Source organism: Candoia aspera, chromosome 3, assembly GCF_035149785.1.
Source record: "Candoia aspera isolate rCanAsp1 chromosome 3, rCanAsp1.hap2, whole genome shotgun sequence".
Classification (NCBI taxonomy): domain Eukaryota; kingdom Metazoa; phylum Chordata; class Lepidosauria; order Squamata; family Boidae; genus Candoia; species Candoia aspera.
This window is the reverse complement of record NC_086155.1, coordinates 201,652,836-201,680,598: the sequence shown is the minus strand read 5'-3', so window position 1 is coordinate 201,680,598 and position 27,763 is coordinate 201,652,836. Positions and strand designations below refer to the sequence as shown.

Below are 27,763 nucleotides of genomic sequence, written 5' to 3'. Positions count from 1 at the left end.
AGGAGCAACGGAAGTGTGCCAGAAACCTCCTCTTCTGATTGGTCAAGGGACTGCAGGTGGATTTTGGATAGCACATAAAGGTGAAGATTGTTCTCAGGCACCCAAGAGTCTCCAGGGTAGAATTGGAAGAGAGGTGGTGAGCTGCAGAAGCTTGCAGCAGATACAGGATGGGGACAACATAAGTTCAGCTGAAACTTGCTCTGCAAATGGTCTTAGTTCAGATGAGCTTTAAATTTATTTTCCTATTTTTTGCATCCTGTTTATATCTCCGCTACTAACTGTTCTAAAATCTCTTGTTCCTAAGAAAGCTCCTGGCCAATTTTCAATTTATTTTTTAGCAACAAGGAAATATGGCAGTTCAGTGGTTTGATTTGCTTTACTCTGTACCTCTCTTCACAGGGAATTAGGTTAGTACAAACATCTAGAAAAGAAAACAGCATCAAATGGGGAAAAAGGTCCACTAAACAGAGAAGAGTGTGAAGGGAAGAATAAATGAAATTATGTTGGTATCCTCTCCTCCCCTCCTGCTTCCTCAGCATGATCTGCATCGGACTGTAATTTCCATCATGGCATTGTGGTTTTGCATGTCTGGAAGATACAAAACTCAGCATGTGTGTAATGTAGCACATCTGTTGTGGCAGCCCCATATTCAACTTTTTTTTTTTTTAAAGAGCACATCTTACTTAAACTAGGGAGTGTGGGATGTTAATGCTTACGCATGTGACCTCAATGTAAGGTACTTTGAACACATCTGTCTTCTTACGAGACCCTGCTCTACAACCTAGTAGATGGAACGGTTCATCTTCTTCCTTGCATTCCATCTGCTTTTTGTGGGTCTCTTGCCCCACATCACCTCACATTTCTCATTTCAGTTGTTTTTCCAGTTCTCTTCTAATGGGCTGAGGGTTTCACATAATACAGGTACTCCTCGCTTAATGACCACAATTGGGACCAGAATTTTGGTTGCTAAGCAAAGCAGTCATTAAAGTGAATCCAACCCAATTTTACCTGTTTTGCAGCGGTCTTTAAGCAAACCATGTGGTTGTTAAGCAAATCGCACGGTTCCCGTTTGAATCTGCTTGCCAGAAGCTGGCCAGAAATGATGTCATTTGAAAAATTAACTCCACTCTAAACAAACATCAGTCATGCTGCCCAATCACAGAGATGCTGCTTATGGTAAGAGATTTTGATGGAAATTGTGTTTACCATGTCATCATAGAAGAAGAAAAAAAAACAGGAGGAATTTGATTTGTATTTTGATCTTCAAGTTTCCAAATGACTTGAGCTTCTCAGAAAGCATAACTTCCTTGGTTTTACTCATGACTGATGGCCAGGCACCTGTCTTGCTGCTCACTGTGGTGTCTGCTTGCTGGATTTCCACTTCATACATACCCCATCACTTAGTGGCAAAACAGTAGTGCTGTCTGTGGGGCGTGGAGGGTCACGTCTGTGACCTCGCCTTTCTCTGGTTTTCCTTCTCTCGTAGGAAATACATCTGCCATGGCAAATATGTTTGGTTTGACAAAAGTAAGAAAGGGGAGTGATGCTCCCCTTTCTGGGCCTAGAGAAGAAAAAAATGACATAGGGCCTGCAGACTTACAGGGCTTTCCTGGCTGCTACACTGAACCTTAAGAGACCCCAGTCTTTTTATCAATCCGTAAGGCAAAGAAGCAAGAACGAGAGACTGTATTACGTTTATACTTCTTCCTTCAGCATCTGAAAATGCTAAAAACCGCAGACCCTTCAGGCTTGCACTAAAGCAACTTTGTGCTGGGATTGGCACGCCCAGAATTGCAGCTGAAGGAGCGAAGTAAATTGAATCGTCCCATGAGGCTCTCCTTCCTGCACTGTATCCATCCCATCCTGCAGGGGATTTCCCATTATTAGCCCATATGCAGGAGGATCCCCTTCACAGATTGCAAGTTGCTTTGAGCTTTTTCACTGGAAAGCATATAGGGCAAATTTCAAGTTGAGCTTGACTCCTAGAGAGACACAAGGACATACTTGTGTACATAATACATAGTGTGCTGTGTGTACATAAACCTTTCCAGGGCTGCTCAACTCCTGGAAGTTTGATGAACATGTGCATGTAGGCATTTTTGGCAATACAGAAATGTCAGAATCCAGTCCACTGTGTTTTAATTAAAAATATAGTCCATTTGAGACAAGCTTGACTCCTGATGAAGATATGGGCACTTCCATGCAGTTTTCTTGACATTATAGAAGTGGCTTGACACTGGTTTCTGGGATTTTCTGTTTTTTTCCCCTTCCTGGCCTTTGGATTTCCTGGTGGTCTCCTATCTAAGTGCAAACTAACTTTCTCCTTTTGAGAAACGTGATCAGTTAGCTGCTGCCACCTGTTGTGGTGCCTACACCGTTCCTATGCCTATACCCGTATTACACGGAGCCACATGCACTGCCCAGAGATTTGCGGAGCTCCAGTTCCCGCTCCGCGGAGATCGAGCACCGATTCCCGCCGCCGTGAAATGCTTCTTCGCAACCGCCAGGAGGCGCCATCGCCACGCAGGCGCACCCGGAGCAGGAGCTGGCTCCGCCCAACAGCGCCGGAGTGGTAGCCAAGGCCCCACCCACCCTCTCCGCGCGCAGCTCTGACGTCACTCGAGGAAGAGCAAGCCGCCGCCATGTCGGGTGCCGCAGATTCGCCATAATCCCGTCCGCCTGCTTCGCCCGCCGCCATTCCAGAGCGGCAGTAATTAATATTCACACGGGCCGGGGCTGGCTTCTTTGTCTTCTTTCTTTTTTTAAAGGCGCTTCCTGCCTCTCCAGAGACTCCGGACAGGCGCATCGGCGGACGGCGCTTTCCTGAGGAGACGGAAGTGCGCCGATCTTTTTTTTTTCCCTTCCCCCTTTTCACAATTTAAAAGAAAGTACCCGGATTTTCTTCCCGCTCCGCAGCCCGGGCCGTCATGGAGGCTCCTTCGGCCGGTGAGTGGGGAGGGGGCGGCTCGGGCCCACCTTCGCGGAGAGCCGAGGGAGGAAGGCGCGCGGCGGAGGGATCCCGCGCGGGCCAGTGGGCCATTCTCCACTTCCGGTTCCTTGTCGACCTTGCGGGCAATTGAGTGGCAGGCGAGAAGGTGGCTCGGCCCGCGCCCCGCACGTGTCGAAGGGGAACCGGAAGTCTCGGTGGTGCGCCTCCTTCCGGGTCTCTTTGGGAGGGTAAAACGACTCCCTGAGATTGGGGGGTTCCTCCCCTCGGAAAAGTAGCGCCGGGACTCCCGCCCCCATCATTCCCAGCCTGGGGGCCGGGGGCTGCCCGCCATATTCAGGAGTCCGCCTGCTCCTGCAGACATCCCATGCTCGCCAGGTGGCTGATCGCGCAACGCTTTCCCCTTTAATCCCTGCCTGTTTTATGCAGGACGATACGCGGATAGGTGCCCGTCTGCGTGTGTTTATGTGTTGGTGTGCGTAAACGTGCTTCCACCCCACGCCCAGACGACGCGCAGCAGACGTGCCTTAAGCCCGCCTCCCTCCACCTGCCGCCCTCCTTCGGTGGTCTGGGAGCGCAGCTCGTTCCCCTCGAAGGGGATCCCCACCTGCGGCGCGTGGCCTGCTGGGAGTTGAAGTCCAGCTCACCTGGAGCCACAGGATGCACCGTTCCCTCCCTCCCTCCCTCTGCGATGCCCCTTGGAAAAGTTCAGTCTGCAGCCCTGCGCGACTGTTAGCTCATCTGTTATTACTGTTACTATTATTATTATTATTATCATTATTATTATTATCTGTTACTGTTATTATTTTATCCCACTTTTTAATATATTTTGTTTTATCCCATATCTGTTCAATTGTTCAATCAATCTGTTCAATCGATTCTCGGGGATTACCTGGACGAATCCTTGCAGTTTTCCTAGCAAGGTTTTTCAGAAGTGGTTTGCCATTGCCCCCTTCCTGGGGCTGATGGAGACTGACTGGCCCAAGGTCACCCGGCTGGCGTTGTGCCCCGGGTGGGACTAGAACCCATGGCCTCCTGGTTTCTAGCCTGATGCCTTAACCACTGCACCAAACTGGCTCTCATTCATTCGTATGTATGTACGTACGTCAAGTCCACTGTGTTGAACATACCTAATACTTCCTCCTCCCCCTATTGTTGCCCATCAAACTCAGGCACCCTAGCTGGAAAGACCCTAGTTCCTGAATTTGAGAGAACAATACCCAATGCTTTTGCAAAGTGGCTTTTTGCACCCCCACCATCCCTACCCCCAATACGAACCACAAGTGCTTCAGGCAAAGCAAAAAAGGGTTTATTAAGGGGGTGGTCAAGGAGGGACGCGGTGGCGCTGCGCGTTAAACCGCTGAGCTGCTGAGCTTGCCGATCGGAAGGTCGGCGGTTCGAATCCGCGTGATGGGGTGAGCTCCCATTGCTAGTCCCAGCTCCTGCCAACCTAGCAGTTCGAAAACATGCAAATGTGAGTAGATTAATAGGTACCGCTTCGGCGGGCAGGTAACGGTGTTCCGTGTAGTCATGCCGGCCACATGACCACGGAAGTGTGTATGGACAAACGCCGGCTCTTCGGCTTTGAAACGGAGATGAGCACTGCCCCCTAGAGTCGGACACGACTGGACTTAATGTCAAGGGAAACCTTTACCAAGACTTTATATAGGGTTACGTACGTTCCATAGACGTGAGAAAAGGCAGACACCCTTAAAATACATTGCATCTCCTCCTTTCCCACCTGGGTTGGTTCTTTTTTTCTTAACACTTGCAACTTTAATTGAGGACTTGAATACAGCCTTATTGTTCCTGAAAGGGCTGTTTTTTGCACATCAAAGGAAACGGCTTTGGCTCAAAGGAAAAACATGGTTTCCTGATCTTCATTGATGCCATGCTAAAATGCTAGTATCACCTTTATTAAAATATTAATGTAGTAATAGCCTATAATTCCATGTAACACTATTTTCCCCACAGCAACACCCATCTGAGGTGGGCTGGGCTGAGAGAGAGCGACTGGCCCAAAGCCACCCAGCCGGCTTCCGTGCCTCAGAATCTCCTGGTTTCTAGGCTAGCACCTTCACCGCTGCACCAAACTGGCTCTCGGTTAAGACATAATCAAAAATAGCCAGCGAAAAAATAATAATAATTTATTAAATGTATATGCCCCCTGACTTGCAGTGACTCTGAGTGGTGTTAAAACATTTAAAAGCAAAGAATAATAGAAAACCACAAAAACAGCCCAAGACAAAAGAACAACAGTGGCAAAGAAAACAAACCCAGAAGGGAACAAAAAGGAAGAAAGGGTTGTCTCAGCCAAAGGCCTGGGTGAAGGGCCAGCTCGTTAGGGCTCTTTGAAATACCAGTAGGGTGGGGACTGTTCGAATTTCAGGCAGCTGTTTGAATTAACAATAAATGAATAATTATAATTATAATGAGAGTCAGAATTATTCTCCCTTTCTTGATCGTTTGCACAGACCAGTATTGGCATGTTGGCAAGTACCGTTGGCTTGCTGTGGATAACTTTATCTCATGAAGGGAGAGCAGGCTCATGAGGCTTTTTAGATAAAAATTTATTGAGAACAAGAAATAATTTCATGGGCTCTTGCCAGCTGCCATGGGCACACCTGGCTTTGAAGGGCAGGATGCACATTTTAAAAAGTCAACACATCTAACTTCAAAGCCAACTGTTGTTTTGTTCTAATGGACTCCCCAGAATTACTCCCACGGCTTTTTCCCCATATTGCAGAGGGAATCCTGAACTGCAGGGATGGGGTGGAACAGGCTTTGCCTGATTACGTAGGATTTTTATTTTATTTTATATAGATTGAAATTGGATAAAAATGGCAGTGCATAGGGTTGAGTTGCTTATCATAGCGGTGATAAGATTTGAATTGGGGACTGTTAACGACTTTTGAGTTCACAGGTGGTAAACCAATTGCTTGCTGAAATATGGATTGCTGAATAAACCACAATTGGCTAGTTTATACAGCAACAGCAATAAGCACACTGTTCGGTAGGTCAATCAAATCAAACCAATCAAATCACATTATGGCTTCCTGTGATGAGGAAAAAAATCTTGGAAGTGTTTCTTCAGTCAACTTCCTTTTTTTTTTTTTTTGGCCAGGACAATATGGCCTCTCTCTCTCTATATATATATATATATAAATAAATAAAAATAATCTCTTTGCATAATTCCTTTTTCCTCTAGCATGACTCTTGTATGAATCTACAAGAAAGCAAATAGTGAAATGACTGTGATGTCATCACACACAAATGCAGTGACTGACATCTGTCAGACTTCAGGGGGAAATATGTCAGGATAGCATTTGTGCAATGATGCCACCTTGTACGTGTGGTCATTTTATTACCACCATGGTTTTTTGCGGATGCTTCTGGGTTCTTTCCTGACATTTTGAAATTCAGGTGACGTTATTACTAGTATGAATTCCATACTGGGAGAATTTCCCCTGCTGAATTTCTGTTTGATACACAGTTCTTAAAGATCTGTTTCAAGGTCACATTAAGAATATAGGGTTTCCCTTGGATCCAGACTTGATAGATGCCACTAAGTCCTTGATTTTTTTTTTGTCTTTTTAAAAAATATTAATTTGGCAACATTCTTATTTCATCTGCCCTAGTTTCTTTTTCTTCACTCTGATAATCCTGTGGTTTATCCTCATCCCCACACGCTTAACATGAGCTTTGAAATTTCTTTATTGCAAAAACTCAGCCTTGAGACGTCTGACTGAAGTTATAGAATATTGTATAATGTTAACGTATGCATAAATGCATAAATAAATCCATGCTTGTTTTTTACTGTGATTAATATTGAGCATTTCAAGGAAGAAAGATAGACTCTTGTAAATACTAGTTCCTCACATTTTAGAAATTAGAAATTTTCATGCTTGTTTTTTGTATTCCCCCACATCTTTCTATCTTTTATATAACCTGCTGTCTTTGCCCTGTCTGTCTGTCTATCCACCCATCTCATACAAGTGACTCTGGATGGCTTACAAGATTAAAACAGACAAACCCACCAAACACACTCCCTGGCACCAAAGGATAAACAGTTGACCCTATTCACCTTCAGTCATAACAGCTCATCTATACACCTGACCCAAATTCCTGGGGAAACAGACCCCTTTTTTATAGCTCTTCTTTCCTTACCTTCTCCTGAGTACGTTCTGCTGCCTTGGTCCTACGTGGTATAATCTCTTTTAGATATGTTGGAGACAGTTCTTGTAATTCACACAGAGTTAGAACAAGAGTTCCTAGAAGGTCCCAGGTGCAATTCAAGATGCTGGTTGTTACCTATAACAAGCACAGGGCCAGGTGACTTGTGGGACTACCTGTCTCCAGCCATCCTACCACATCTGGCAGGATGGGCCTGCTGCAGATCCCTTCTGTGAAACAATGTCATCTAGTGGGACCCACAAGAAACATTCCCTCTGCAATTTGGATGGCCCTGACCCTGTTGGCCTTCCAGAAGACCTTCTGGCATTTTCTTCAGGCACCAGGCAAGGATGGTGGTAGAACCTGGTATGGATTGTGATAAGCTGTGAGGTAGTTTATTAGGAGCCTTATATGCCTTGTATTATTGCTTATTTGCATCGGGCTCCTATCTGTTTTATGTACAGAATCACTGGATTGAGATAGGTGGCCATATAAATTGTTCAGATAAATGTTCTCTCTCAGGCCAGTCTACGCTGCAGGGTTGTTATTGTGGGGGAAAAATGGGACGAGGGGGTACCATGGTCCTGAAGGAAAGGTGGGGCATCAATTTAATGAGCAATGCAGTCCACTAAATTACACTGACCATGAGGAGGCTCCATTTGACTGGTTTTGTCCTCTTGGGGCTCATCAGCTATGGATCTGATGACGCCAACAGGTCGCTTGGTACCTCCTGGTGGGCAGTATACCTGGAAACACCACACACTGTCTGAAAACAGAAATGTCCCTCTTCACGGGGTCATGACATCACGGTAACATCTTTGCTCTGGGAGCTTAAGTGGACCCCAAATACCGTTTGGATAGAAGCAAACCAGAGGCAGTTGTGAAAATACTTATTTATTTGTTATTCAAATGATGTTACTGCCCATCTCCCCCAAAGAGGGACGCTGGGCGGTTTACAGTAAAATTTATTTAAAAAATGTTATTTATAAAAACAAAAAGGCGGGATAAAAAACTAAATACATAAATAAAGTACCTGCCTTGAATGTGCAGCCCTTGCTTCTCCCCTCTCTCATATGATAATTCATAGAATCGGAATCCACCAAAGTTGCTTTAAGGCGAGATGCTTTTCAAAGGTTTGATCCTTTCCTCTCTTCTTCCATTTTCATGAGCTCGGTCTAGATCAGTGTTTCTCAACCTTAGTAACTTTAAGAGGTCTGGACTTCAACTCCCAGAATTCCCTAGCCAGCATTGGAGCTGAAGTCCAGACCTCTTAAAGTTTCAGTACCGAGGTTGAAAAACACTGGTCTAGATTATCATTTCCAGCATGTCCCTTTCTTGGGTATTCTGCACAGTGGCCACTAGAGGCCGCTGTTAACATTCTGAAGACAGTTACTTCAAAGGGATCTGCACCACATTTAACTTAAAAATCAAGGCTGTTTAACCAGTTACATTCTTTTAACTGTTTGTCAGCCTATAAGATAGGCCATAAAGAATTATACTTAAAATAAGTTTGCAGTATTCCAGAAATTTCAGGGTAGGTGATTTTTTTTTTTTTTTTAAATTGATGATTCTTGAGAAGGAGTGTGTGTATTCTAGCAATGGCTTCAGCCTATTGTCCAAGGTGGAAATAATCTACTTCATACTTCGGTATATTCGTATGTGTCAAAATAAATCTGCTAGCAGTTAATTGAAGAAAAGAAAGCACAAAGCTGACTTTTATTATCTGTCTGTGAGTAATACGCTAAGATAAAATGTGGTTAGCTTGTTTGTGGGTCAGTGGGCCACATGAAGACCACCAAGTTGGAACCGTGTTAACTTTTCCCCAGCCCAGGGCTAACCATCTGTTGGATGGCCGAAGATAAATTTTAATCATGGCAGGAATGCTTCCTCCATTTCCTTTTACTTTCCTCTTATCCCATAACTAAAATCATGGCTGGGCAAAAAAAAAATAATTAAAATAATTAAAAGCAGTCGGTATAAACAAAATTAAAATAAGAAGCCACAGTCAAACCATAATTCAGGAAACTCCTGTGTGTAGGAGACAGCCTTGAGGAATGCGTTCTCAAACTGGAGGGCCACCTGCCTGATTTGCAAAGCGGGTTGGAAATGGGACAGATGTCGAACAGGCCACATGCATCGCTCATCTAGAGGGTTTTTTTGTTTTTTTTTAATGAAACCTGTATTTATATCTGAATTGGAGAAACTGGAAATCATCTTTCGTTTCTTTGCTCATCTAGAGTTTGATAAGAGACGAGGGTGAAAGAAGAGCTGTACTTAAGGCCAAAAAGAGGGGGGGGCTGTCTCTTGTCTAGCCCCCTAGCCACTGTTTTCAAAGAACACCTCTTTGCCCCTTTCCTTTAGCTACAAATAGTAGAGGGCCACCTTCCAATGGGAAATGCAAAGGATGCTTAGCATTGCTCTCTCCGCTCAGTATTTTAAAAAAATGCTCCACCGTCTGAGACTCTGCGGAGAAGAAGAACTGTTTCTAGATGTAGAAATAACCCCCTTTTTCTCACACACAGTTTGGGTTCACAAAACACAACACATTCCAGCAGGCCGTGATATGTGAACCCCTCCTGGGGTCATCATCGAAGTAAATGGAAACACTTCTTGGTGCTCTGCCGAGGGGAGCTATAAAATTCCCTTCCACCAGATGTGGTCGATAGCCATCAATCTGAACCGGTGTGTGGAAGATAAGGTTGATCAGTTGTTCGATGACAAAGCATCCAAGGCTGCAGGCCCTAAATATTTGTTTATTATATTTGTATCCCACTTGTATTTTTTGTCAACTCAAGGGGGCACACGTGCCTTTCTAACACCCTTGGTTTGCTACTGAATGGTACGGTGCACTAGATTGGGTCGATCTTTGGCCTGATCCAGCAAGACTCCACCTTTTCTGATCTAGCTGTCTTGAGTAAGAATTGCTGCTTTCTGCTCTGGGAGCCACACTCAGGACCATCAGAAACAGGAAGGTCGCATTCTTGTGATTATCATTACGGTTGTTATTACTAACTGTGAAATGAGTCTGAATGATGATAGAAGTTCAGTGGATGCAGCGTCACCGAGGTATGAAATGGACAGGGTCATGGAAGCGAGTCACACTCTGTTCGTTGGCGTTCCTTCTCTACCGTACTAAGTTTGCTACAGACTGCAGCTCTGGGAAGAGAAAATGCTATGATAATACAGATATAATGATAGCAGATAATTAGATTTATTTTCCAAAAGCTTTCATGTCATAAGAAAGTTGTCTGGAATAATAAATTAGGGCTTAGGTTTATAGGGTACAAGGAGAAGATTGTGCGCAGCCAGCTAAAATATTTCACCAGTTCTATGTTCTCCTTAGCATACCTGCATACTTAATTGATTAACAGCTTCTTTGATTCTCTGCATATTTAATGCTTTGTCTAATTAATTGCTCTGTTGACTTCCCTCCTAATTAATTACGGCCCCCTCATCAATTCCGTTCATGCTTAATTTGGAATGCTGCTTATTTGATTCTTTGCCTTTAATTGGCTCTTTCAGTTATTGTCCTGAAGATTCCCAGCCTAATTATCAGCTGATTTATCCATTACATTTTGCATATTTTTTCAGATGCTACGGAGATCACAGCAGCCTTATTATTAGTAGCAGCAGTAATTATTTATACACCGTGAGTCAAGATTTCACTTTTCAGTTACTCTTCTCCCTTGTAGCACATCTTAAAGCATTTCATTTTCTTTTGGGCTTTAGAGGTAGGGCCCTGAGACTGGAGGTGGGAGAAAAATCTGTGGGATAATACGTCAAAACAATAATCTAGTTTTGGCAGGTGATGTTTCCGCATAAGGTCTTGACTCCTTTTCACGCTCTGAAACTGGCTTTCCTTCTATTATTTTTCTTCTGCTTTTTTACTCATCCCTACAGTGTTCAGAATCAGACGCCTGGCAATCAAACTGCTTTATTCTATCATTACACTCCAATAATTGAATAAATAAAGAGAATATATGGCAGCTCAAGGTGAACTGGTGGGTGCTTGGTGTTCTCTGAGCTTGGGGCACTGATGAAATGAAATAGCATGGCTATGAAACGTTTGCAAGAAGGCAGCCAGGCAGACACCAGGAACCCAACAAACCATGTCGTCATTGTCCCATTTTTCTTCCGGTTTAAGAGAGTGTATATATTTCTTTCTCACGACATTTTGTCCTCCCAGCACTATTGTAAGGACGGTTTGATGGGGAGAGAGTGTCAGATTGACGATCACCCAGTACTTTTCATGCCTAGGTAAAGATGAGAACCTGCATCTTCTCAGAGTTATTCAACGCTTGGGTCCAGTAAAGCGACACATAATTCAGCCTTTCTCAACCTTTTGACCCTGCAGGAACCCTTGAAATATTTTTCAGGCCTCGGGGAACCCCTGCACATTCAGGCTCAAATATAGGCCAGAAGTTACAAAATTAGTATGTTCGTTTCATGGGTAGGCCTGTATATATTCATTAGCAGTCTTCTTTAACTGAAAATAAAGAGTAAAACTTACCTCTTTAATGTGAAGTTGCTCGAATTTGAAATAAGTTTTTAACAAAATTGTGATCTCCCATGGAACCCCAGTACCACTCATGGAACCCTGGGGTGCCACAGAACCCTGGTTGAGAAACCCTGGTGTAATTCATATTGGTTGTGGTTTAGATTAGCTAGAAAATTCAGATGACTTTGGAAGAGCGCCTAACCCAAAATAAACATAATAAAAGGGTGTTCAGCATTGAAAGCAAGCTCCATACCCTGAAGTATAATTTTACTGTGTGAAAGGAAGGGACTTAATTATTGAGCCTCTGTATTATTAAAAAGAATGGGTTATGAAGTACATCACAGCAGATAGCAGCACCTAATTAAACTTGGCTAATTGTGAAAAGCTAAACCAGATTAGACTTGGTTAGTACTTAGATGGGAGACCATCAGGAAATCTCAGAGATGTAGGCCAGACTGGGAACTCGGGGAAAAATAAATCGCAAAAGAAGAGCAAAATACTTTCATGTTGTTGCTTTTGGGACTTTTTTCCCCAAGTTCCTAGTTTGGACTACGTCTCTGAGATTTCCTGATGGTCTCCCATCCAAGACACATGCATGGATGTGTCCAGAAAGTCATCAGTAGCTGAACAGGGACTTCCTTTATGTTTTATGGTTAATTTTTAAATTTCTTTTTAACAATTTTTGTTATTTTGGCTATTCATTTGCATGTGTTTTTGGTTTTTGTTGTTTTTAACAATGCGAGCCACCCAGAGTCATGGATGTCAGATGGATAGCTATATAAATTGAACAAATAGTATTTATTTTTTTAAAAAAAATCAAATCAATTGTAACACAATCCTAGAACCCGCAGGAATGCTCTAGTGAGGTCTAAAAAATTAAGAGTTCTATAGCAGATCAGGACAAACTCAGAGGAAATGAAACACTTTCTTCTAATCTTTCTTAGCATCTATTTGGGGAAAGAGTTTTTCTCCTTTCCCTGCTAGGGGGCAGCACTTACTCCCTTTAACTAATTTGCAAAGTGAAGGAGGGTTAGGCTGGGTGGTCTTTGGATAGGAGACTACGAAATCCCAGGGTTTTAGCCTAGACTGCAAGTTGGAAAACTTTCTGGAAGATTGAAGTGGCAAACACCTTCATACATATTCATGAAGTCACCAGGGATTGAGCTCTTTTCTTTTATTATTAAACATCTGGGGAAAGTTTTCATTTAAAAAAAAAGCCTAATGCTATTTTTGTTCTGACCTTATTCTCTTTTTGTCTTCTATCACTTCGGGGTGTGGAGACCCTGGGACACCACTCAGAGGCCCTTCCCCTCCTCCAAAGACCCCTGATGCTTTAGTTTATTTGTGAATTAGAGATCAATGCTTGAAAAGTTGAGGGAAGTCAGTAGATAAGGAGGGTGGAGAGGATCAGAGGGAGGTTCTTAGGTGGAGAAAAGATGGTAAACTTTTTTTCATATAATCACCAGGTGATGACCTCATCTTGTCTGTATCTAACTAACCAATATGTGTCTGTGTGTCCCTTTCCTAGGATGTCATCTACAGCCTGCAGCTCCAAGCGCCTTATTTTGCAGCTCTCAACAAGCCATATATTGTTTTGAGGTTTTTTGAGTCGCTGTAAGCTGAGCTTCCCCATCCTAGTACCTTCTGGATGTGATAGACTTCAGCTCCCATAATTCCTCCCTAGCTTTTGATCATGCTGATGGAAATTTCAGGAAATCCAGCATACCCCGAGGGCCCCAGGTTGGGTAGGATGTCATATAGATTTTACTTTAGTGAGTCCTGCCTGCATCTCTGCCTGACTTTCCATTGTTGGATCCCAGGTTTAATGAGCTGATTTGTTTAAGTTAATGCAACTCTTAAAGCAGCTGCAGCTTTTTTTTTTTTTCAGGCTTGCTCAAAGGCCTGAAATAACAAGACTGCTTTAATAAGTAACTGAGAGGTGCTCTATTCACACAAAGTTGAAAGCCCTCCTTCTGCATCAGTTTCAAAACACACACAGCCTGTGCAAAGATTTGTTCAAGCCTCTCTGTGCAAAAGGTCAGCTGAGCTTCAGCACTTTTCACTGGCGGTCATTCTGTGACCTTCTCAATGTTGGCCCAGTTTGTTATCCAAAAAAAAAGAAAAGAAAGTGAAGGTGAATAACTGTATGGATTTCCAAATGAACTCTCACAATAAAAAAACAATAACCAGTTTTAATTTTCTTCTATGTTTTCCAGGGAACAGATCCATCTTCATGTGCAAGCTCTGTAACTTATTTTCCCCGAACCAGTCAGAACTGCTATCTCATGTCTCCGAGAAGCATTCAGAAGATGGGACAAAGGTGGATGAAATCATCATTCTACTCAGGCCTCTAACAACACCTGCAAATCTGAATAAAAATGGAGAAGGTACCAGCAGAAGTCAGCAAAGATGCAAACCCTTATTGCTGTTGGCCTGGGTTGTCCTAAATTTATAAAACTGCTTCAGCCTTAAAACCACCGGAGCTCCTGCTTAATTCATAGCAGCAGCCAGTCTTTGCGTAATTCATGAAATCCTGAGCATCGTGATTAAATGTCTCTGTGTAAGGCAAAGGCTTTGATGTCTCCTGAGCCTGCCAGAAGATTTGTTTTGTTTCATGCATTATAAGCACGGTTTAATGTCTGCAGTTTCACAAGTTTACTACCCCCATCCTTTAAAGATAGTTGAAGAGATTTAACTATCTTTATAAATTCAGCTGTGCGATAGTGTGGAGGTAACAAAAGATGACCTTTCGTGGCTTCTCCTTTGTGAAACAGGCAGTGTATGAAATGTGCTCAGCCTCACCAGGTTTCCCCATCTCCCCCAGTCCTCTCAACTTCTCATCCATCTGGGGGGCACCACATTGGAGATGTGGGTGCTTCAAGGCCAGGGCCAGCCTTCCTAAAGTATCTCAGAAAAGCAGGGCTTCAACAACACCACTCCTTTGAAATTTGTGCTGATGAATACTCCAGTGGCCAAAAAAACCCAAAAACCCATGCATTCTCCTTTTTCTTTCTTCCTGGAGGAGTCTGTCAAATCTCCCTTTTCTTAGAGCTTGCTTTCTCTTCCCCAAATGTACGTAAATGAAAACAACTGCTTGTGTGGCTGAAATGTATTCTTTATCAATAGCATCTGAACCTTTTTTTTTTCCTCACCACATTTCTGGAAGATCTGTACTGAGTGTCATTAAGTGTCTCATTCTTCTGTGATGGGACTCAGACCACTATAGGGGTCATCTCCCAGTATAGGGTCAGGCAGTGACTAATCCAGTGTTTGTCAACCTTGGCAACTTTAAGATATGTGGACTTCAACTCCCAGAATTCCCCAGCCAGCATGCTGGCTGGGGAATTATGGGAGTTGAAGTCCGCATATCTTAAAGTTGCCAAGGTTGACAAACACTGGACTAGACCATGGAGGCAGCAGAATGTGACTGGTCTTAATTCAGGAAGGATGAAAATGTCCTGGAGGTGATGCAAACTCCATTTCTCTACTTCCAATTTACTGCAGTTTACAAGAAGGCTGTTCCAGCCTGTTCCACGTGGATTTAAGCCCCGGTATTTCTTCTTATAGAAACGCAGCCTTTGAATGTCATTGTTTCTATTATGTACATGCTATTACAGTGGAACAAGTGCACCACATTGTAACTGTACGGTACAAAACAGTGTGCCATGTGGCAGGCTTCCACTGTAGGAGCAGAGCAACATGGAGGCTTTTTTGCAACGATGGCTATCACGTCCAGGAGTGCAATATGTTCCAGAAACGGTTGCTGCTCATTGATTTTGAATATAAGCAGAGCTCTGCTTTCTTTCTAAAACCTTTATGTTGGTGCTCCATGGTTAATTAGCTCTTAGAGATTAGTGAAACTTCCTTTTGGAAAGCAGCCATTGCATCAAATAATAGGAGGCCGCTGTCGTTTGGCAAGACGATTGGCTGAATGCTAACTTGGCATTTGTCAAAAAAACAGTTCTTGTGATTCATTTGAGATAATAGCCCTCATTTTGTGCAAAGGCAGAACTGGGACCATTCAGAATTTATAAGGGAAAATTAACACCAAGGTGATCAGCCGAAAAGCCACCCAGCACAAAGATTGAACGGCTTAGCCGATGATTATTGTCCTACCGAAACAGGATGACAAGTACAAGTTTTCCTTTCATTTTGAAGAATGGGATTGACCCTGCTGCTAAAAAGTTAAGAGGCTTGATGGCACTTGCAAAGCCCTTTTCTGACACTTGGTTTTGATATTGTGGGAGCCGAGTTGAAGGGAACAACAAAACAAAAATAAAAGTTACAGAACTTACAAACAAAGCCTTCTGTGGCCCAGCAGCAGGGAGAGAAACGATCAACTTTGCAAATCGAGCCCTCTGTTATTGTAATAGGCCACATTGTAGGAAGTGGAAAAACAGCATCTAGTATCTATCCTGCCAGTTTTCTAGACTGGCAGAGAGTCATAGGCTTGGGAGGGACCTTGGAGGACTTCTAGCCCAACCCCCTGCCCGGTGCAGAAATCTTCACACTTATCTAAGCAAATTTTATTTGCCGTTTATTGCTAACTTACCACACATTTAGGATATGGATATTTCTAATCTCTAACGACACTTAAACTGGGAGAGGGTGCGGATCACAGGCGCTGTTCCTTATGTCTTCCACACACTGAAGGTTACAGCATTGCTGGGTTCGCACGATATGTAAGATTAGGCTAAAACTGAAACGTTAAAATTGATTAAAAGTGAGAGAAAACAAAACATGTGGAGATATGAGCACTGTTTCTTGCTATTTTCATGACAGCTGAAACACCAGCTTTGCCAATGAACTTTATGCACCATGCGCAGGAGTTGATGCAATAAATCTGGCTGGTCATAGCTATGTTCAGTAGATTAGCTGTTGGGGGACTCATTAATGTATTATAAAACTCTCTGTGGTTTTCTGTATCATTGCACAAATCAAATTGAAATTTCTATACTGAGACCATCCTGGCTGGGCCAAGGCTAGGCTGTGGAAGTGTTTTCAACTTCCGTTCAGTCTTTCTTCATATCTGGTTCCATGTACTCTACACTCATATGCCGAGTGCTGTCCCAGTATGAAAAGCTGTTACTGCTGCCACAAAAAAGTCACATGCTTTCTGTGCGTTCTGACTGCAAAACTTTGCATACGTGATATGTCTTGGACAAGAGTGCATACCAAATAAAAATACTAATAAAATGGGGTGGGGCAATTTAGCTCATTATGTATAGGCTTAAGGCTTGGATACTTATGGGACTGCCCCTCTCTAGTTGGTTCTGCCCAACCATCAAGATGGCATGGTTGGCTCACTTCACTGGTTAAGCTCTGCCATCTTGTGCAGTCTTGGGGACACACCTTTTCTGTGGCCCCTTCAGCCTTTTGGGATAGCATCCCTCTGAAATCCATACAGCCCCAGCCCTGTTGCGTTTTTGTAAAGCCTTGAATGTGGCTTTTTCAGCATGGCCTGGGATGATTGGTTTGTGATCACTCTGTGATGGCTGCTTTGTATCATTTTATAACTAGATATGTCATTTTTCCTGATATGGGTGTTTTATAACTCTTACTGTTATCACTATACTTGTGTGTGTGTGTGTGTGTGTGTACATACATACATACATACATACATACATACATAGTCTGTTTTAATTATTTATACTCTGTAAGCTGTCTAGAGTTGCAAAAGTGATTGAGGCAGCCTCTAAGTTTGATTTAATACATAAATAAAATGAAATCTAGGCATTGTCTAAGTAGGTTGTGTGAACCAGGCCATCACACAAATATGACACATTTGTTTGAGCATATCATGTTATGCGATCACAGCAATTGTGTTTTGCTAATTAGGATTTAGGATTTAGTGTATAGGATCTGTTCTGGCCTACAAAGAAATTGTTAGGTTCATACAACACTCTATCTCTTAAATCCTTAATAACAAAGTACTGTTTCTGTATTTACACAGTTATGCTCCAAGGAATAAATGATATGGTTTAATGCAGTGAGCTTGATTTATACCATATGTTAATTCAATGGGTATCAGCTTCCTTTTAGCCTAGTCTACTGTCTTGTGCAAATTCAGCCAATATGTACCTTCCCAGTCGTAAAGTCAATTCCTGCGAAGTGGCTGCATTAATATGCAACAGTAACATCTTCAGCCAAAACCTTTCTTGATTAGTTTGAAAAAATGAAAAACATGCCTTCCTTTCAGCTGAGAACTGGGGAGACCCACATTCTAATTCACCCTCAGCCATGGAAGTCGCTGAGTTACTTTAGGCTTGGGATGTCGCTGTAGGGAGAAATAGAAGGAAGGATTGCTAGGTAACGTTGCCTGGGCTCTGAGAGGAAATATGGGATGAAAATTGGAACTGGGTTTGGAACTAGCCATCATTGGCTGCAGCCCACAAGTCTGTTGAGCATTCATAAAAACAGCTGAATCTGGTGGGGTTAAGTGTGATTCTCTCTGAAGGGTAACCTCAGAATGGCTCTGGGATGCTCTGAAAGAGCAGCTGGCTAGGCAAACTTCCCTGTTAGAAGGGAATCCAACTGGTTTGCTGTAGCAGCCTTCCCCTGTGTAGCAGCCCTCTCCTGTGTGAGGTCCAGGGGTTGGATGGAACCAAAATTTCCAGCTAAAGGTTGTGCTGCATCAATTCTGGAAGTTGTAGTTCCTGTTCCTCTGGGAATTTCCCAGTTTGTGAAAGTTTTTTAAAGTGTCATCTTGAACCATATGTTTTTCCTCCATATATGTAAATATGTAGTCTTCAGATTATATATGTGGTTAAATCATGTTCCTTAGATTATCATGATTTTGTGTGATGCTTATTCAGGGTAGCATACTACATGTAGTCCTCACTTAACGTCCATTTGTTCAGTGACGGTTCAGACTTACAACAGTGCTGAAAAACTGACTTGAGACCAGTCCTTGCACTTACAACCATTGCAGCATCCCGTGGTCACATAATCGCCATTTTCGACCTTCCCAGCTGGCTTCTGGCAAGCAGAATCAATGGGAACCATGTGAATTGCTTAACGACCACACAGTTCACTTAATGACTGCAGTCATTTGCTTACCGACCGCCACAAAAAAGGTCATAAAATCAGGTTGGATTTGCTTCACTTAGCAACCAAAATTCTGGTCCCAACTGTGGTCATTAAGCAAGGACTACCTGTACTAAGTGTTATAAAAATTACAATCGGTACGCTTACAAACCTAGATGTTAACAAAGCAGGTAAAGTTTTAGTTAGAAGCACAGTCTGCCAGTAATTCAGAAAAACCTGCTATTCTCTGTGAGGGTGTGTGTCTGTATACACACACACACTTCACTCATATATTTTCCCTTATGCTTTCTGAATAAATTGTTAATGAAGTTCAGTATTATAAAAAACAAGCATGTATTAGATAAATCACAAGGGAATAATAAAAGCATAGATAATGCAACCTCCATTATTTTGCAATAACAGCATTTTAATTCCTCACCCTCCCCATCCCTTATCAGTGTGTGCATGCTAAAATAATGTAAGTTATTACAAAATGATTAGATGATGCTTGTATGAAAAAGCGTACTTAGGGTGACTCATTCATTTCTCTGATCCCTTCATAAAAATGTCCTCTCTGTGGGAAGCCCAGTGGGCAGGATGGAATGTTTCCCCCACAGTTGCATTGCTTGGAGCAAGAAGAATAAGTCAGTCAGTTTCCCTAGCAAGGCAGACCAGCTTTGGATGATGGTCCTTACTCATCTTCTAAACCTAGTCATGGACATCAAAAATATTTTTTTAAAAAATGAGGGAGTCAGCTCACATAGTCTTAACTTGCCTGATACTCAAGGGAAGACTGTAGCTCTCTTGAGTTCCAGCCAGGGAAGACATAGGTTGGGATGGAGAAATAGAAAGGCTGAGGCCTCCCTTTTCCATGCACTGGTGGGTTTCATGCAGTGCACCAAGCCTAGCTTTTGGGGGGGGGTTATTTTGCAAGCTCAGTTGGTGTGGTTCACACATAAGTCAAGCTCACAGTTATAGACCGTAGGCTCGGTTAACTCAAGATGCTTAAGCCAACACCAAATAAACCATATTTTGGCTTCCTGCAGTGTGTGTGAATCCAGTTGGTTTGGCTCCCAATTGTAAGACTAAGTTTCTCCATTGAGAAATCCATCCCCTAAAAGAACCTTTAGATGTGTAACTTTGGATTTCGATACTTACCCATCAGAGGAAATGCCAGCCAGCGCCCCAATTCACTCACCGGTCCGTATCGAGTCCGATGATCATTTCTGACCGCGTTTTTCACCCTCTTACAAATCTTCATTCCTTCTGCTATGAGTACCATATTTTTCTTAGCCCCTTTCCGTGTCCACTAGCATTCGAGTCCCCATTCTCTGTTTTCTTTCAAAGTGGTAATTGCTAAACATAACACTGACTCATAAGGGAGAAGCTCAGTTGCTTAGACTTCACTGTGGGTTGCCACTAACACATTGAATGCCTAGAAGGCGCACTGTGCCTTTGAGTTAAGCTGGGAAATGGGTTGGCTGCCCTCGTAATTTAATTGACCGCCCTGTAATAAATACCTCTGAAGATACTTGGATGTATAAAATCATTTGTAGTGAGGATCTCTTGGAAAGCCTTTGCTCTCAGTTTATCCCACGGATACTAAATAAAGCCCAGAATTGTTGAAAACCGCCCAGGGTCCCTCCTTGTGGGGGGAGATGGGCGGTGTTAAAAAACTGATGAAAGAAAGAATAACTCTCTAAAGTTGTCAATGTCTCTCCCATCCCTACCCTGATAGAACTGCTTGTAGTGAAGAGGAAGAGGGGGAGGCCCAAAGGATCCACCAAGAAATGTTACCCCGATGAGGAATCGGCTGAGAACAGTGCCTGTGCTCCAAGTGAAGGTGCTCAGCCAGGGCCTGGAGAAGGAGGAGGAGGAGGAGGAGGGGAGCTGGTGGAAGTTCCAGCAGACAACTTGGAATGCCAGAAGTGCAGCCGGACGTTCTCCAACTCCCGACAGCTGCGGAAGCACATCTGCATTATCGTTAAGCACGAACACTTAGAAGAAGACGGCGACTCAGGTGAGCAGAGGTGTTACTGGGCGTTCTCGAACAAATGGCCAGCGATTCAAAGAAGAGTGAAAAATACACAGATAGAAAGCTGCACAGTTGGAGTTCTTTCTGGTGCGTCAGAGCCGTCATCTGTGCCCGTGCGTGTAGATCTTCTCCCCACTCCTTTGTTTTTTGTTTCACCCCAGAAAGGGGGGGGGGCAGGGGGCGGAGCAGTAGGAAAACTCCAGCTGCAGCGGCCCCTGTTGTGGTCATCTCTATTCCTGTTACCTGGAAGGGCAAATACGTCTTTGATGCACCAGCATCCCCTCTGGGTTTGGATAAAGCCTGGCACTGTGACTTAAAGGAAACGTCGCAGTACGAATTAAACTGCCCTCACCTAAGGTGGAAGCAATCAAGTTGGGCCAGGAGGAGTGTCCTCCCCCATCAGAATCCCACCACAGGATATCGCAAGAACAACCAGTGCTGTTTCCATCCATGCCCCAGGCTTGAACCCAGGGGGAAGGGATCCAGAGAATCCTCACCCAGGGCTCTCTTGAACTGCTGTCCCGCCACCTTCTTAACTATCTTCCCCCAAAAGTAAAAATGAGGACAGGATGGTAATTATCTGCAACAACTGGGTTGAGGGGGGGAGTGTGAGTTCCTTTTTCAAAACTGGCAGCATTTCCCCTCTCTCAAAGAGGTACTCGTTACATCCCTCGTCCAGACCCTTGCCTCCTCCTGGGCAGCCTAAATTGATGGGGGGGGGGAGGATCAAAGGTCCAGCTTCCATGTGGTCAAGCTTCTCTCCCAGGGAACCTAATACTGTTTTCTATAGACTGAAGGATGGGTAGATCTTACTTCAATCCAGCAGCGGGGGAAGGCTCCAAGTTCTCTTTCACTGTCAGTCACTCCAGCCTGCATCCTGTTAACGTATACTTGAAGTTTTGATTTTGTGCATGTCTGTATTAACATAGATCGCTTTGCTGTGTTTATACTAGGCGGCATTTGCCCCTTTGAAGCCCATTCACCTGTTTCAGAGAGATCCTTTTGGAAGTCTCCACAGTTCATTCACACACACACCCCCCATGAACATTTCGGCATAATCAGCAAACGTGGCCACTTCACTGCTTAGTCCTACCTCTAAGCTGCCTTTATGGAAGTTAAAAAGGAGAAGTCTGAATACAGAACTGTGCGGGGAACCCACTGTGCTTCTCTTGCCAGCGTGAGAGTTGCCCATTTCTACTCTTGTTTTTAAACCATTGACAGTCTCCAAGGCCACCGTTTCTCTTATTCTGCTGCATCTGAGTTTGTTCAGGAGCTTTTGGAGACAGACTTTGTCCAAATAGAGGTAGTCCTTGCTTATTGACTGCCTTGTTTAGCGACTGTTCGAAGTTACGACGGTGTAAAAAAACCCCGAACTTTGTGACCCATCCTCGCATTGACGACCAGCGTGGCATCTCACGGTCACGTGATTGCCATTTGTGTGCTTCACAGCCAGCTTCTGACAACAGGGATAATGTAGAATGCAGAAGTAGTAAGTTGCAGTCTTGTGATGATTCGCTTAACAACTGCAGCAGAAATGACATAAGTCCATTGTGGTCACATGATGTCTCACTTAGTGATGGAGTTGCTGCTCCCAATTGTGGTCGCTAAGTGAGGACTACCTGTATGCCATAGCCCTTCGAAATCCCAATGTACAATACAGGATATTGCAGCGCATATATAGTATAGGGTACTGGATATAGTAAGCCATGCTTTGGGTTGATTTCTAAAAGATGCTTTGGAGCATGTGGGTGCATGGATATAATACCAGTCTCCAACTCTTCAGCTACCTCTTTGTCTGGGGTCACCTGGCAGCACAAAGGCAGTCATGTGCCATATTCCTGCCCCCTGTGTGCTCTGAGCACTTTGGGGGAATCAATTCCGAAGCGCCATGCAGCCTCAGTGTATACCGTGTCATCTGGCTTTTTCATCTGTGACAGCTAAGATGCTGTGCCCCTTGTCACTTCTGAATGTTTCCCAGCAGTAACATTTATAATGCTTTAGCTCTAATTGGGCTTAGTACATTCGTTTTAAAAATATTCTCTGCATTACTGGAATTAGGGGTACCTTGTCCTAAGTGCTTGTTAAAAACATAAAATGTGTAAAGTAGTTGCAGGGGGGGGGGTTGTGGGCATTTTGTTTTGTTTTGTTTTTCCTTTGTTTATGTTTTGTTTCAAACATAGATTGTTAGCAGGCTTCTCCAGCCAAAATGACTTTCTCCTTTGCTAAAGGAATCAGCCTCTCTGTTCACTAGTGAAACAGGGAAAACTGTCCATCTGATAAAAGCTTGCCAATCCATTCCGTGCAGGATAGGAAATGATTTTTTTTTGTTCTCTGCAACCCAAAAGAATGTTTTGGCAAGGGACTGAAGGTTGGAAAGAACTGATGTAAAGGGGCTTGGGACTCTGTCCATCAGCAAGATAAACCTCCAGCAACTGAACAGAATGGGGTCAAATTGGGTGTGGGTGGAGAAGCTGACAAAACAAAGATCAGGAGTGAAAATGGGCCAGACCCAGCTGGTTATTGTGGAGAAAGAAAAGAATCCGGGAAAAAAGACATCCCTACAGGGCAGCGGCTTGGAAGGCTGCTGAACCCTCCACTCTAAATCCCTTGTCTTTTCTTCCTGGCCACATGATCCAGAATAGGGCACTTGTTGCTCACTCAGGGCCTCCCAGTGCACTCATACAGATGAACGCACACAGATGTATCCCCAGGGGAGAACAGAAGTACACACAGGGGTGTGTTCCCTTGTAATAATAGAATTCAAGCTGCCATGCTCGGCATGCCTTCCCATATGGTGTTTGGTGCAAACCCCTGGATTTACCTGGTGTTCCAGTCTTAATAACATGGAAGAGCATGCAAAGCATTGGACATTTCATGGGGAAACCAGTGCGGCTGAACTCTCACAATGCCTAGTTAGTGCTTTACGGCTAGGTAGGAAAATCATGCAGAATCTGGCTTCTGAAATTCTTTCCATCCCCTTTACCAGCAGTGGCTATAGGAGGCTGTGTAGTTGCTTCTGCATAACAAAGAACACACACACACACAAACACATACACTTTCTCCCCAGGGACTAATCAGTATGCTAATATGTTGGCTGTGTCTACACATGTGTCTGTGAGAATATAATCAGGGTGAGTGCTGTGTGTGTGTGTGTGTGTGTGTGTGTGTCTTCAGCCAAGTTCTATCCAGGGAGCCTGATGAATAGTATCTCTGGGGAAGAAATGTTCCAGGGAATGCTGAGATTGGTGGCAATAAAAAATGAGAAAATGACAGAGACTGTAGTTCTGCTGGGTGGTCATGCCTTGAGGAAAACGACAAGGCCCTCTTTTCTGACCTGGGGGTGGTGTGTGTGTGTGTTCTGAATATTGTATTCTGGTGTTTTCCTCATCGTTTCCTCATCTGAGTCTGATGCTACATCTGCAAGGTCATGAAAGTGGGTGTGTACATACAGACATTGGCGATGGGGACAGAAAATCTCTGGAAACAATGCGGGATTTAGTGATGAGCTCCCTGCGTTGTAGACTGTTACCTTCAGGAGCATCTTCTTCATGTGGAATCTACCTGACCTCTGAGGTCTGACAGAGAGAGGGCGCTCTGACCACACACCCAGAAGAGATGGAGGGGTGGACTCCAGTGATTAATCTCCTTCCTCTGGAAGAGCTTGCCCCCTAAAACTGGGTGTGCCGCATCTTGATGATATTTTGGAAGATGGCAAAAACAATCCTCTTTAAGCGTTTGGACTTGTTTGATGCCAGCTACAGGTTTATAGTTTTTAAGAGCTTTGTTTTAATTTATTGGTTTTATGTGTGGATTTTGTGATTTTATTGACGTTTTATTTCATATGTTGTAAGCTGCCTAGAATCAGAAGAGTAGGTGGCTTACAAACTTTGCCAAATAAATGAAATAAACACTGTTCACGACTTGTATGTTCCATTACTGAAATCTAAATGAACTATCTTCTCTGATCCAGCAAAGGGCTTCCTACGTTCTCATGACAAGCATAAGTTTTTGCAGTTGTAGATTGAAAGCTGGCATGACTATAGGGTAGAGCAGGAGAACTACCCTTCCCTTAAAGATCTGTAGAACTGTAACTCATTTGTGTTTCATTACTAATTTCCTAGTTGCAAGATTCTGTTGTTATAGCCTATCTCAGTCAAGTATAATTTGGGTCTTCCTGTGAGTCGGTTTCCTGATCTGCTCTGCTTTGTAGGGCAGACATCAATCTTTCAAGTCTGACTGTGCTTCTTTTTCCCTCCCTCTTACATCCCAGGTAGCCAGGGAGGAGCCTGCCTGACTCTCTTCCTATCCATCCATCCATCTCCCTCCCTCCATGGATGGCTGCCCATCTCACAAAAAGGAATATTCTCTCCTTTACCAGGACTTAAGGAATGTTTCTGTCTCCTTTGTTTTGTTGTTGTTCAGTTGTTAAGTCATGTCCGACTCTTCGTGACCCCATGGACCAAAGCATGCCAGGCCTTCCTGTCCTCACCTGTCTCCCGGAGTTTACTCAAATTCATGTTCATTGCATCAGTGATGCCATCTAACCATCTCATCCTCTGCCTCTGCCATCCTCTTTGTTTACATAATGGTTTTCTGAATACTTGCCTCAAGGCCATCTCCCTGGCTCTCTTAAGCGAGTGCCATGCTGTTACCACTTGCATGAATTGAAATGTAATGCATCAGAGTTTAAGGTTCAGAAATGATTGTCTTGAAATACAAAGTTTTTACCACTCATAAAACTCAGTCATGTGTAAAGTGCTTTACGTTCTCATGCCAGTTAGATTTCAGGCACGGTATGAGCATACATGCCGATTTTATAAGTGTGTTATTGGAATTCATAAGCCTTGACCTCCAGAAGCTGACAGCACTTTTCATTCACCTGCAGATGTTGATTACTTTGAAGTTGTTCTTGAATGAAAATGCAGAAATTTAAAAATGGGTTTTATTAATGGACTTTTATTTACTTCTGGGCAATCGTTTGGCTGAGGAGTATTATGTACAATCTGTGTTTGGCTGTGGGAAAGATATGGAGTTAATATATACTTCCTTGACTCTGTTGCTATCAAGCCGTTTCTTTAGAAATACTTGAAATATTCTTTTGAGTCAGGAGTGATTACAGAGAGACATACCTACCTACACTACCCATGGAATGAATTTTTGGGGTGGGAAACCCTCATGTCCAGCCTACAATTCCCTAGCAACATTGAGAACATTGATCTGTTTACAGTCTGGCCAGGCAATTTTAATCTCTTTTCAAAATGTATTGCTTCATTTTTCCTTAATATTTGACAATGATGCTTAGAATTTGCAATCCAATTACGGTTAGAGCCTGGGGAATTTGCACATCACTACTCCAGATTAATTTGGAATATTACGTTTGAACTCTTGATGTTATATTGACTCTCAAGGTGAGCATTTAAAACTTAGGTTTGGAACCTGAGTTTGCTTTTTTGTTCTTTTTTGTCAGCGTTACATTTGGAGCAGGACTGATGCATGTCTGAACTGAAGCTGGGAATATACCTGCATGTAAGATAACATATACAATGGATCCTATATAAGAACTTCTGGGTGAGGGCAGTGCATATCTGTCTGTCCACTCTATGTGCACCATCTCCTAAGTGCAAGCCCACTCTTTCTTCTGGTCACCCACCACTTCCCTTCATGGGATATGTTTTGTTGATTCTAGGCCCCTAATGACTGCTCCCTTTGAACACATCAGAGAGATACCCATTAACATTACCTGGAAGACAGACTTTTTGTGGTAACCATAATTTTGGCTAGATGGTTTGGGAAGTAAGGGTTCTCTCCATGAGAGGTGGTCTGTGAAGTAGGCACTAATATCGGATCCTTGTTCTATGCCCGAGGTCAATTCCAAATTCCACCAAGCATGGGTTTGTGTTCCCCAGTTTTTGCCCTGATCTCCCCTCCAAAACCCACATAGCACAAGATAATGATAATTTAGCAGAGTGCCAAGAATATATATTATCCCTTTCCTGTCAGCTCCATCTTTGGTGACCAAGAATGATAATTGGACTTACCATGAGGTGTCTTTTCAGTCACTGAAAGTTGAACTTGAGAGTCTCACCATACCGAAGGGAACAAAATCAGTTCATGTGCCTAATGGTCAAATCGTTAATACTCTTTCAGTGTTTGCAAACAGTTATACAGGTAGTCCTCGCTTAACGACCCTGATTGGGACTGGGATTTCCATCACTAAGTGAAACAGTTGTTAGGCAAAACATCACATGACCGCATTGCTTAACAATGGAAGTTCCTGTAATGCTGGTCGCGGTTGTTAGGTGAGCACCACACCGTTGTTAGGCAAGGACTTCACGCTTCTCCTGCGAAGGAGCTGGCAGAGGAGGCAGGGTGGTGGTGCAGACAGGTGGCAGCATCCCCGGTGAAGGTGGTGGCTGTTGGCGCTGTACAAGGCCTCGCTGTGGTTGTAAATGCAGGCCAGTTGCCAAGCGCCCAAATTTTGATCATGTGACTGCTAGGGTGCTGCAACAGCCATAACTTTGAGAACTGGTCGTAACTACCATTCATTCAGCACTGTCATAATTTTGAATGGTCGCTGAACAAACACATTATTTTTCCATTATCCTATGTTTTCTTACTTCTGCAAGCTGTTTTGCTGTAGCAATGAATTATTCAAGAAGTTGAACTGCACATTTACCTGAATACCATAGAAGGTGCTGATTTCCACTACTGTACAGGACAAGTAGTAGACTTAAAAGCCACCTTATAGCTAGGCGACGGGAAGTTAACCCTTTCTTCCCAGGTGAACTTTTAATGTCCAGAAAATGTTAGCATTGCAGCAAAAGTTTCAAGATCAAAATATCTTATTCCAACTGCGGGACAGACAGTTCCAAAGTCAGAACAGGCTTTCCAAGTTCAGCGGGTCAATATCAGATTAGACAGTTCCATCTTTATTGGAGGTAGTCCAACCTCAAAACAGGCTCTTCTGTGTTTTGATTTGTAATCTGAATCACACATGTAGAGGTCAAACCACTTCCGATAAGGTTGGAACCTTTTTAATGCGACATCAGACCAATTCTCAAGGTAGGAAAATTTCAGCCTCTAA

General features: G+C 43.5%; 1 protein-coding gene across 1 annotated transcript in view; it reads left to right on the top strand.

The window, feature by feature from the left end:
• Window positions 1-2,620: 2,620 nt before the first annotated feature.
• ZFAT (zinc finger and AT-hook domain containing) overlaps window positions 2,621-27,763 on the top strand; it is a 99,778-nt gene continuing 74,635 nt past the window's right edge. Inside the window, exons 1-3 of the mRNA XM_063299701.1 lie at window positions 2,621-2,946; window positions 13,835-14,005; window positions 20,383-20,664. Of these exons, the coding sequence (XP_063155771.1) occupies window positions 2,928-2,946; window positions 13,835-14,005; window positions 20,383-20,664 (472 nt within the window). The 5' untranslated portion in view covers window positions 2,621-2,927. The remainder of the gene's footprint in view (window positions 2,947-13,834; window positions 14,006-20,382; window positions 20,665-27,763) is intronic.